Source organism: Euprymna scolopes, chromosome 32 (genome assembly GCF_053919585.1).
Source record: "Euprymna scolopes isolate OS-2025 chromosome 32, ASM5391958v1, whole genome shotgun sequence".
Taxonomy (NCBI): Eukaryota; Metazoa; Mollusca; class Cephalopoda; order Sepiida; family Sepiolidae; genus Euprymna; species Euprymna scolopes.
Genome location: NC_136513.1, coordinates 88505271 through 88516809, shown reverse-complemented (window position 1 = coordinate 88516809; position 11539 = coordinate 88505271). Strand labels below are relative to the sequence as shown.

The 11539-nt window shown below is 29.4% G+C and overlaps 1 protein-coding gene across 1 annotated transcript; it reads right to left on the bottom strand.

The window, feature by feature from the left end:
* Positions 1 to 1735: 1735 nt before the first annotated feature.
* On the bottom strand, positions 1736 to 10221 carry LOC145256473 (uncharacterized). The gene is made up of 3 exons (XM_080115412.1): positions 9653 to 10221; positions 3842 to 3985; positions 1736 to 2286 (listed from the first exon to the last, which is right to left on the bottom strand). Exons 1-3 carry the CDS (start codon positions 9819 to 9821, stop codon positions 2141 to 2143), a joined length of 459 nt encoding a protein of 152 aa, XP_079971538.1. The 5' UTR covers positions 9822 to 10221; the 3' UTR covers positions 1736 to 2140.
* Between the last annotated feature and the right edge of the window lie 1318 nt (positions 10222 to 11539).

Here is an 11539-nt window from a genome sequence, read left to right as displayed (position 1 = left end):
GAGTGGCACTCGTATGACAAGACGTTGCAATCATCATATGTGTATATATTTAAAACTGACGTGGCACCTTTTCATTGGCTATACCACCTCGTGTATGCTCATCATTTTCAATACATCGATGAAGACTGAAGGATCAGTCGAAAATTATGTACTTGCAAAAAAAAGTTTCTAATTTTTTTTCATAATATTATTTTGTATTCTTGTACGTCACCAATTGAAAACGAATAAAGAAAAGTTATAAGCTATATATATATATATATATATATATATATATATATATATACACTAGCTGCCAAAAATCAAAAATGGGACAGTTTAGTTTTTTTTTCAATTTCTCCAGAATATCCGGGGGGATTACAACTAAACTTACACATATTAAACATATCTCTTATGTTGATACACTGTATTAATTACACTTCATTATAAAGAATAGAAAAAAGTTATGAGCATATATATATATATATATATATATATATATATATATATATATATATGCTCATAACTTTTTTCTATATTCTTTATAATGAAGTGTAATTAATACAGTGTATCAACATAAGAGATATGTTTAATGTGTGTAAGTTTAGTTGTAATCCCCCCGGATATTCTGGAGAAATTGAAAAAAAAAACTAAACTGTCCCATTTTTGATTTTTGGCAGCTAGTGTATATATATATATATATATATATATATATATATATATATATATATATATATATTATAGTGAGGCTTGGAAGGAAAAGTTTGGGGCAAGCGGAAGAAAGGCGTACTTAAAGATCATAATAATCTGCTAAAGGTATCATAAAGTGAAATGTAAAAAGAGGGTGATTTCCCCTGTATATAAACAAAATAAAAGACGATAAAAAGAGATATTTTTAATGAGAACGTAAACTTCATTGTTCAGAGGTCAAAACATGTTCACGGTTGCCAGCAGTTGTGAAGCCAACTCATAAGAGTTAGGGCTCTTGTACTACTAGTCGGATAAAAGCTGTAAAACTTATATTCTAAACACGTCTGAATAAGTCGTACCCAAAACCCTAATGGCTGATTAAAATAGAAATGTAAAAATAAAGGATTAAAAAGAGGTAAAAAAGATGCGAGTGAAGAGGGAAGCGACCTTACTCTGAAAAACAATTTACAAAAGTGTGTGTTTTTCTTTTTACTTTAGTTCCTTCCCTCTTTACTTGTGTGTGATCTGGAACTAGTTTCCTCGTTATATTTTTACTTAATCCTGATAATGTCCATTTAAATATAGAGGAAACGTTTATTATCATTTATCTATCGTAGGTTTTCGTTTTCATTCGAAAACGCCTATCATCGTTTGTATTTTTATTCATATACACAGACGCACTCACACACACATACACGCACACACACACACACACACACACATATATATATATATATATATATATATATATATATATATATATATATATATATATATTTAATATATAAGGTCCTGGATATGACCTTAAACTATATCCAGTGGTGAGCCCCCAGCTTCCGGGCTTTGGGGAGTGTCGAGCCTCCCTTTAATTACCATTGCTCCCAGGTCCACTCTGACCCGGAGTGGTAGTATCTGTTAGGGTCCCGATTATGGGTTGAATAGAAACCGACTTGAAAACAACAAATATATTCTATTAAAAAATCTTTCTTCAAAATCTTTGGATTCGGCATTAAATAACCTGAAAAGGGTTGATATGCCGTAAAACAAAAAGAGCCAACCAACATCAATATATAAATTCAATTAGATTTATTATATAATATTTTTAAATGTATTGTACATAAAACCAAAATATTTCCAGAGTGCTCAATAATATGTAGGGCTATTATAAATGAAATTATTTAAAGATCAGAAACACCAAACTTGGATTAGTCCACGTCTCGGCGACGTTAAAAGAATCATATTTTAGTCAATTTTGACGTCTTCAGATGGCGATTAACATCGTCGAAACACAAATTAATCAGCGCTGGGGTGTTCTGGTTTTTATATAATTCTACTTATGCACACACACACACACACACAGACATATATATGATTATAATTTATTTTATATGACTTTCACATGCAAATAAAATCCTCCATTTTAAAAAAGACTCGTGTCTTGAAGACAGAAATGACGTAGGCAGGTTCAAAGGTATTATGAAGAGTCGCACTTGTTCGCTGAAGTGAGAAATCCCCCGACAAAAATGAAGAAGGCTGCTGAAATCAGGGACATGACGTGGCACGTAGGATACAGGAGAAGCCTTTTTGCCATGTAACTATTAGCAATCAGAATGAAAGCACCTGCAACACAAAACAAACACATATTTCAATAAAACAAACCAATAAATACCAGAAGGAAAAAAAAAAGGATAAGCACGTACATGGTTGATTTGTGTGATGAAAAGAAAATAGAGAATGAAAACACATTGGCATGGCTACGGAAAGGACTTGGGGAATAAAAGACTATTGTCACTGACATCTACACAAAACATCGCGATCAGAATAAACTACATAATAAAAATAATTAAGTTCGATAAAAATTGGAAATACATATTCTGTTTACAAACAGACGAACTGGTAAATAGCATTATAGATAAATACATCAAAGTAGCCGAATTTAGAATGTTAAAGTTTGATTATGCCAGAAAGGAAATTAACTGATAGTGAAGAAGTAATTGTCATCTTAATCACTTAGTAAATTTATACACTATTTACAAATAGACGAAACAATAAACAGTGTAAGAAATGTAACTCACTTATAGTAGAGAAATTAGTAATTTTTAAATTATTCACGCGAGATTAAGTTGTGTCAAGTTTTCACTGACAGATATTCTTTGCACTAAAGCTTCACTGACAGACAAAATGCTATTTTAAAATATATTGCGACAGATTGACAAAACGATATTTAAAGCTAAAATGTGAATAAGAATATAATATTTCAGACTAGCAGGGGGTCGCCTGGCTTTGCCCGGGCATAAAATACATTTACATATATTTTAATTTGTACAGATTTCGTATATATTATTATAGAGTCGTGATTTAAGATGTGAAAAAAAAACTAGCATTTAGGTGCCATCAGCTAGAATTGAAATCCAAACTGTTGCATTCAAATCTGTTGATGTTACCACCGAACCAACCGGTTATAAAGTTGAAAATAAACTAACATGAATGTACAAAATGTTAAATGATTTTTCAGTTTTCACCCATTTTTGACCTCTTAAAAACAATTTTAACCGGCTAAAGACCCATAAAAGAACGGTCCGTAAAAAACCCAATCATTTGAGACCCCTATTGCCGCTCTGCGACTTTTAGTTTCTGAGGAGATAGAATTTGAAAATATGGAGACAGACAGATGGACAGACAGACATACAGCCGTTTTTATATTAAATAAAAACGCAACAGACAGACAAAATAATATTCCAAACTTAAGCGTGACAAACAAAATGCTATTTCACACAAAATCGTGACAAACAAAATGCTATTTCACACAAAATCGTGACAAACAAAATGCTATTTCACACAAAATCGTCACAAACAGACAACATTGTATTTCAAAAAAAGTCGTGAAAGCAGACAAAATTGCATTTAAAACTAAAGTGTGACAGACAAAATGGTAATTATGTCTCGTTTTAGTGTGAAATATCATTTTGTCTGTCACGCTTTTGTTCGAAATATCCTTTTTTCTGTCACGCTATAATTGAATTTTATTTGCTGACATGTAATCATCACAATCGAATTTCCTCAAATCCTGCACCCGTTCACAATCTTCTGTGAACGCAGAAAATTACCCGCACCCCACCCCAAATAAAAAGCACTGTTCAAGTGTCACCTCTATTAAAAAGGCATTGTGACGCACCTGCCAAAATGCTAAGGCTGACAACCAACGACTTCCCGATCTTCCCGCTGATGACTCCAACCACCTCAGTAATTATATAAAGGATTGATGCGACCACGCCAACAATCAGAGCAAACATATGGAGGCCTCGAATTGTAGGAAAACCTGAAAAAAAAAAAAAAAAATTATCTTCCTGAAATTTTTTAGATGAGGATGAACCATTTGTATTATTTTTATTATTCAGACTACGATTCTCATCTTGTGTGTTATTTTCACAATGTTTCGGTAGATGTTGCCTTCGACTTTCTTCAAGTATGTCATGACGAACTCGGTAATCTTTCAGTTCGACTGAAGAATTTGCACGGTATTTCGGACGGATCCCTTTGTTTAATCAACGTATTATGATCGCGTTCCGTCAGCCACGACCGAGTGGAAGTCCTAAGTAATTTGAAATTATATTTTGACTGAATTTTAATTGAATTTAAACAAGTAGTTTATATTTAAACAAGTAGTTTATATTTAAAAAGTAGTTTTTATTTAAACAAGTAGTTTATATTTAAACAAGTAGTTTTTATTTAAACAAGTAGTTTATATTTAAACAAGTAGTTTATATTTAAACAAGTAGTTTATATTTAAACAAGTAGTTTATATTTAAACAAGTAGTTTATATTTAAACAAGTAGTTTATATTTAAACAAGTAGTTTATATTTAAACAAGTAGTTTATATTTAAAAAGTAGTTTTTATTTAAAAAGTAGTTTATATTTAAACAAGTAGTTTATATTTAAACAAGTAGTTTATATTTAAACAAGTAGTTTTTATTTAAACAAGTAGTTTATATTTAAACAAGTAGTTTATATTTAAACAAGTAGTTTATATTTAAACAAGTAGTTTATATTTAAAAAGTAGTTTTTATTTAAACAAGTAGTTTATATTTAAACAAGTAGTTTTTATTTAAACAAGTAGTTTATATTTAAACAAGTAGTTTATATTTAAACAAGTAGTTTATATTTAAACAAGTAGTTTATATTTAAACAAGTAGTTTATATTTAAACAAGTAGTTTATATTTAAACAAGTAGTTTATATTTAAACAAGTAGTTTATATTTAAACAAGTAGTTTATATTTAAAAAGTAGTTTTTATTTAAAAAGTAGTTTATATTTAAACAAGTAGTTTATATTTAAACAAGTAGTTTATATTTAAACAAGTAGTTTTTATTTAAACAAGTAGTTTATATTTAAACAAGTAGTTTATATTTAAACAAGTAGTTTATATTTAAACAAGTAGTTTATATTTAAACAAGTAGTTTATATTTAAAAAGTAGTTTATATTTAAACAAGTAGTTTATATTTAAACAAGTAGTTTATATTTAAAAAGTAGTTTTTATTTAAACAAGTAGTTTATATTTAAACAAGTAGTTTTTATTTAAACAAGTAGTTTATATTTAAACAAGTAGTTTATATTTAAACAAGTAGTTTATATTTAAACAAGTAGTTTATATTTAAAAAGTAGTTTATATTTAAACAAGTAGTTTATATTTAAACAAGTAGTTTATATTTAAACAAGTAGTTTTTATTTAAACAAGTAGTTTATATTTAAAAAGCAGTTTTTATTTAAACAAGTAGTTTATATTTAAACAAGTAGTTTTTATTTAAACAAGTAGTTTATATTTAAACAAGTAGTTTATATTTAAACAAGTAGTTTATATTTAAACAAGTAGTTTTTATTTAAACAAGTAGTTTATATTTAAACAAGTAGTTTTTACACTGAAAAATTGTCTGATTTCCTGCTTCCTTTGTTCCAGCTCGTTTGACTCGTTAACCTACTAGTGTCCATGAATTCGTTGTTTTTATACCTTTATTCCCAAGTTCGACGGAAATTCGACAGAAAAATTCCCAAGTTCAACAGTAAGATTCCCAAGTTCGACGGAAAGATTCCCAAGTTCGACGGAAAGATTCCCGAGTTCGACAGAAAAATTCCCGAGTTCGACAGAAAGATTCCCAAGTTCGACGGAAAGATTCCAGGATCCGACACGATACATATGAAGAAGGTTGGCGGTTACATCGACCGAAATGATGTGAATATAACCGCCAGCATGAGAACAATAGTCCGAAGACTCCAATTAATAGAAAAACAACATTTTAACATCTTTACCACTACGCTTATTTTATTCGGAGATGACGGGAACAAATTCGTTGATCTTGTTTAAACTTGACAGACCAATATTTGTGAGAAACATCACGCAATCAATCTTTTGCTGTCATATTTGGGCTGGTGAATTTCCGTCTCATTTGAGGGTTGTTGATAAGGCGCAGAAAGATATCTGCAATTTGATTGGACAAACCCTTTATTCTTCTCTGCAACCTCTCTTTCTAACAGACGTGATGTTGCTAGTCCCAGTCTTTTTCATAAATACTATTATTACATGCGTTCGTCAAAGTTGTCTGATCTATTTCCTGCTTCCTTTGTTCTTTCGGTCTTGTTAACTTATTACATCTAATGACTTCACGCCTTGTCTGGAGTGATTTCCATTAAAAAAAACAAATAACTTATATTAAACGCAGAAGAATAAAGTCATCCCCTGACCTGTATACTTTCATCAATTCGCTCATAATAATACAGCTTCCTATTCCAGTAGCTTCCTTCCAAGAACTACAGATTTGTGGAACACTTTCTGCTGGCTGTTTTCCTCCCATTTTTTTTAACCATGGTCTGTTCAAGATTAAGGTCAATCGGCATCTCCTGTCCTTGTGGCAATCATCTTTTGTTCTTGTTAGCTTATTACATCAAGTGGCTTCATACCCTGTCTCGGGCAATTTCCATTAAAAACAAAAGTACAAATTCACTCTTTGCTTCTAACGATGTACACATTAAATGGAAAACACGTTCGGCTTATTAAAACTTTTCATCTATTGTATTTTTTACGACATAATAAAAGTAGATATAAAATAAATTCATCGCTTTTCAATATTAATCTGTATAATTATGAAACTCTGTGGACCTTGCTTGCTTGCTTGCTTTCTTTGCTTTCTTGCTTGCATCTAGTCTTCAAAAATCGGGAGACTCCATATTTTAAAAAATAGTTGACAGGTGAATATATATATATATATATATATATATATATATATATATATATATATATATATATATATATATATATATATATATAGTGTGTGTGTGTGTGTAAGGTGTAAACTTTGTGTCAAGATACCCGTTCCTTCTTTCATCGGATTTTTTCGATTATTGATTATTAATACTTATCGAATGCATTCAGATACAAAACTTATCTAAGAGCACTGTCAGGCACATAAAGTATATTTGTGTGAAATTTGTTCTAAAACTCGGTACAGCTGCTTTGGAGTCCATAGGGAACGAACTCACACACACACGCGCGCGCGCAAAGTTCCTTGTATATTATAGAAGAGTAGAGTAGAGAAGAGTATATATATATATATATATATATATATATATATATATATATTAGACTACCCGTGACCCGTTGGGTCAGTATGTTATATTAGCTATAGAATTACTGTATGAGCGTGACACTTGTGATGTAAAGAAAATAGATTTTTGTGACATAACAGAAACATTTCTATGAATGTATATTAAAATGAAAAAAAGAATATAGATAGATTTCTATGAGTCGGTCTGTTTATAATTGTTTATTTTTGAAAAAAAAACTTACAGACATTAAATTATAAGTGGTTTGCCATACTTATAGGTAAATGTCCACTGAACAGATACCATAATACTTAAAGTTAAATTCAAATTTTGATATATCTTTAAATTTAAACGCGAAAAAAAAAAACCATTGGGACGCTGAAAACGTACACAGTAAAACAATACGTTTTATTGTCACGTTCATTATTTATTTCTAATGCAAATTAAAAAAAAACATATTTTCGGGGTTATTTATGTATGTTGGTAGTGTAGAAGAAAATGTATGAATGTTTTTTAAGAAAGGTGTATTAAAAATGGAGAATAAATTAAAAAAAAAAGGAAGGCTTTGGGTAAATCGCCGTTCTAAAATGCTCTTATGGTTGTCAACGGGTTAAAGTAGATTTATTTGTAAGAAAATTGCGTTAAAATAACTTAAACGAAATACGGAAATGAACGATGTAAACAAATGCAGAAAGTATTAACAATTGTTTATTTGGATAATTTAAACACTTAAAAAAAACAATTGAGACGCTGAAAACGTACACAGTAAAACAATACGTTTTAATTTCGTGTTAATTATTTATTTGTAAAGATGTTTTTTTTTAATTTGCCTTACAAATAAATAATCAACTAGACGATAAAACCTATTGTTTTACTGTGTACGTTTTCAGCGTCTTAATTTTTCTCGCCTTTAAATTATCCAAATAAACAATTGTTAATACTTTCTGTTTTTTTTTTACATAGTTCATTTTCCTATTATTTTATGGGTTTATGTTTATTTATGTACGCATGCGCAACCGAAAGTCGTAAACTGGATGTTGTGTTGTAACACCCGTTACAAGGTCATTTGAGTTTTATTATACATACATACATATATATATATATATATATATATATATATATATATATATATATATATATATATATAGACTTCAGAATTAAAATTATCTAACAATCAACTGGTATGGAAACCTGTGATTATAATTCTTACAAAATATTATTGGCAGTAATGTTTTAAGTACTATCCCATCTAAATAAAAATTGCTCGATATACAAGATAGAGCAAATATATAAAATTTTAGTCATTCACTAAATTTAACAAATTATTACATGAAATGGTTAAATTTTAAATCAAAAGATTTTTTATTATTCTATGTAAAACAAAGAATAAATTTGAAATATTATACCTCCTTATCATATAGGATTTCGATGTCTACCATCTCTTCAGATGAGAAATTTTTTCTATCCTTTTCATTAACTTCACGTACTCTATGATATTTAAATACTTAAACAACTTTTTCCATTTCTCACTGATTTTAGCAAATAAGGTGTCAACAAATATAACTATTTGCTAATATTTTCTCTTCTGAAGAGATGGTAGAAATCGAAATCCTATAGGATAAGGAGTTATCATATTTCAAATGTATTCTTTGTCTTACATAAAATAATACAAATCTTTTGATTTAAAATTTAAATAATTCAACCGGGTACAACTAATAACTAATAAAAAATATATTATAATATTACATATTATAATATATAATATATTATAATATTACATATTATAATATATAATATAAATATATTATAATATTACATATTATATACAGTAGGTAGCAAAAGTATTTGGTACATTGGTTATTTTTCGTATTTCTCCCCGCCAAAAATATTACGTTATTTGAATGAAATTTACACTCAATCTTTGGACAGACATTATCTATGTAAAAAATAAAATGGAAACGAAGATGAAAAAAAGGAGGAGAAGAAAAAGAAAATGAAAAATAAAAATAAAATGAAAACACCGTAAGAAATAATTAGAAAAAGAAGAAGAAAATAAAAAGGAAAAGAAGAAAATGAAGAAAATAAAGAAAAAGAAAATGAAGAAAAAGACGCTGTAAAAAGAATTAGAAAAGGAAGAGAAGAAGAAGAAGAAGAAGAAGAAGAATTTTTTAAAAATCGACGGAGAGTAGGAGAAAAATAAATGAGAAAAGATACAATATGGAAAATAAATTGTAAAAAAAAAAGGTAGAATGAAAGTAATGAGAAAAAGACGAAAGAAATAGAAAAATGCGACGTAGAAGAAGAAGAAGAAGAAGAAGAAAAAGAAGAAGAAGAAGAAGAAGAAGGAAAAAAAGAAGAAGAAAAATGAAAAAATAAGAAATGGCACCAACCTTCGAATTTTGCGGGTATTTCTTTGCAATTGCCATCATTACAAACCTTCCAAATTCCATAGTTAACCGTACCACTCACATTCCAATATGGAATTGCAACGGCAACGATATCCAGGATCACCGCAATTATGAGGATCACAAGGAGTAAATATTTTGTAGGAAACTCCATTCTTGTTTTGTTTGTAGAGATCACTTAATCGCGAAATAAAACTTCGATTAAAATTTGTTTTAAAATATATAAACTTTCTCTTCTTCTCACTTCGCAATATGAATATAAATCGATAAATAAGTCAATATAGTTAAACAGACTATATATATATATATATATATATATATATATATATATATATATATATGATAGATAGATAGATAGATAGATAGATAGATAGATAGATAGACAGATTGGTTGATTAAAGAAAGTATTTTGAGTCTAGAGTCCAAAGGCAGAAGTGATAAATTATCACGTTGCTTGAAGATCTTCTGGCATATCGACCAATCGATAACTTAAGACACTTCCTAGATTTTTAGATCTTCTTTCATTGGTAAGTCGATGTTTTGTTTTATTTATTTAAAAGTATAAAATAATACTAAATAATTTGAGAGGAGGAGGAACAAAAGTATTGAATAATAACGCTTTTTGATTGGTCGAGGATGATAGAGGACACGAATCCCACACCTTCTTTGTTTTCTCTCTCTCTCTCTCTCTCTCTCTCTCTCCATCACTCTCTCTCTCTCTCTCTCTCTCTCTCTCTCTCTCTCTCTCTCTCTCTCTACTTACCTACCTACCTATCTATCTACCTACGTATCTAGAGTTTCTCAGCAGATCTATTTACATATCTATATCAGGCTTTTTGTGAGTCTGGAATCCCTTTAGTTTCTATATATCTAATATTCTCCCTCTCTCTCTCTCTCTCTCTCTCTCTCTCTCTCTCTCTCTCTCTCTCTCTCTACATATATATATATATATATAATTATATATATATATATGTGTGTGTGTGTGTGTAAAAAGAATTAGAAAAGGAAGAAGAAGAAGAAGAAGAAGAAGAAAAGAAGAATTTTTTAAAAATCGACGGAGAGTAGAGAAATATAAATGAGAAAAGATATAATAGGGAAAATAAATTGTAAAAAAAAAGGGTAGAATGAAAGTAATGAGAAAAAGACGAAAGAAAAACACTAATCCCACACCTTGTTTTCTCATTCTCTCTCTCTCTCTCTCTATCATTTTCTCTCTCTCCCTCTCTTTCTCTACCTACCTACCTACCTACCTACCTACGTATCTAGAAACAAACATATAAAGAATACCCGAACACTCTAAGACTGAAAGGAAAACTCACAATACTAAAATCTAAGAATCCAAAAAATAAATATCAAAATAGAATGAAAGCACCCCTACCCTTATTTCAGAAGAGCTGGTTCTCCACCCCCCCCTCCTCACACATACACATTAGTAACGACCTTGGATCACAGTCACCTTCCTAGGGAAGCAAATAACCTCATAATACTATAAAACAGCACACACATTTTCAAACCAATAAAAGAAAACACACACACACATCCTACCCTAAAGGAAAAGAAAAAACACAAGCAGAAAGAGAGTGAAAGAGAGAAACACAACAAAGGAGTGACCAAAGCCCAATAAAAGAGTAATAAAAATTGAATATTCCAATGAATAGTGGACACTTACACGTTTTCAAATGAACTACGAAAGTGCTATTTTTACATCTCCAACACATTTTGAGAATAATTTCTGAAGAGGACGCTTCACAGAACGTCTGAAACGCGTTAAAAACGATTTCAATGATTTAAAAACATTATTACAATGATCTAAATATAATTCTCAATGAAAAACCAAGATACGGAATAATAAAATAATTTTTAACAATTACA

Bases quoted from the DNA above. Each gene is read 5' to 3' on its own strand.
- LOC145256473 (XM_080115412.1), bottom strand. From the start codon at position 9,821: ATGGAGTTTCCTACAAAATATTTACTCCTTGTGATCCTCATAATTGCG. The intron at 3,986-9,652 runs GTTGGTGCCATT...TTTTTTTTTCAG, and splicing joins AATACCCGCAAAATTCGAAG to GTTTTCCTACAATTCGAGGC. The intron at 2,287-3,841 runs GTGCGTCACAAT...TTTGTGTTGCAG, and splicing joins CAGCCTTAGCATTTTGGCAG to GTGCTTTCATTCTGATTGCT.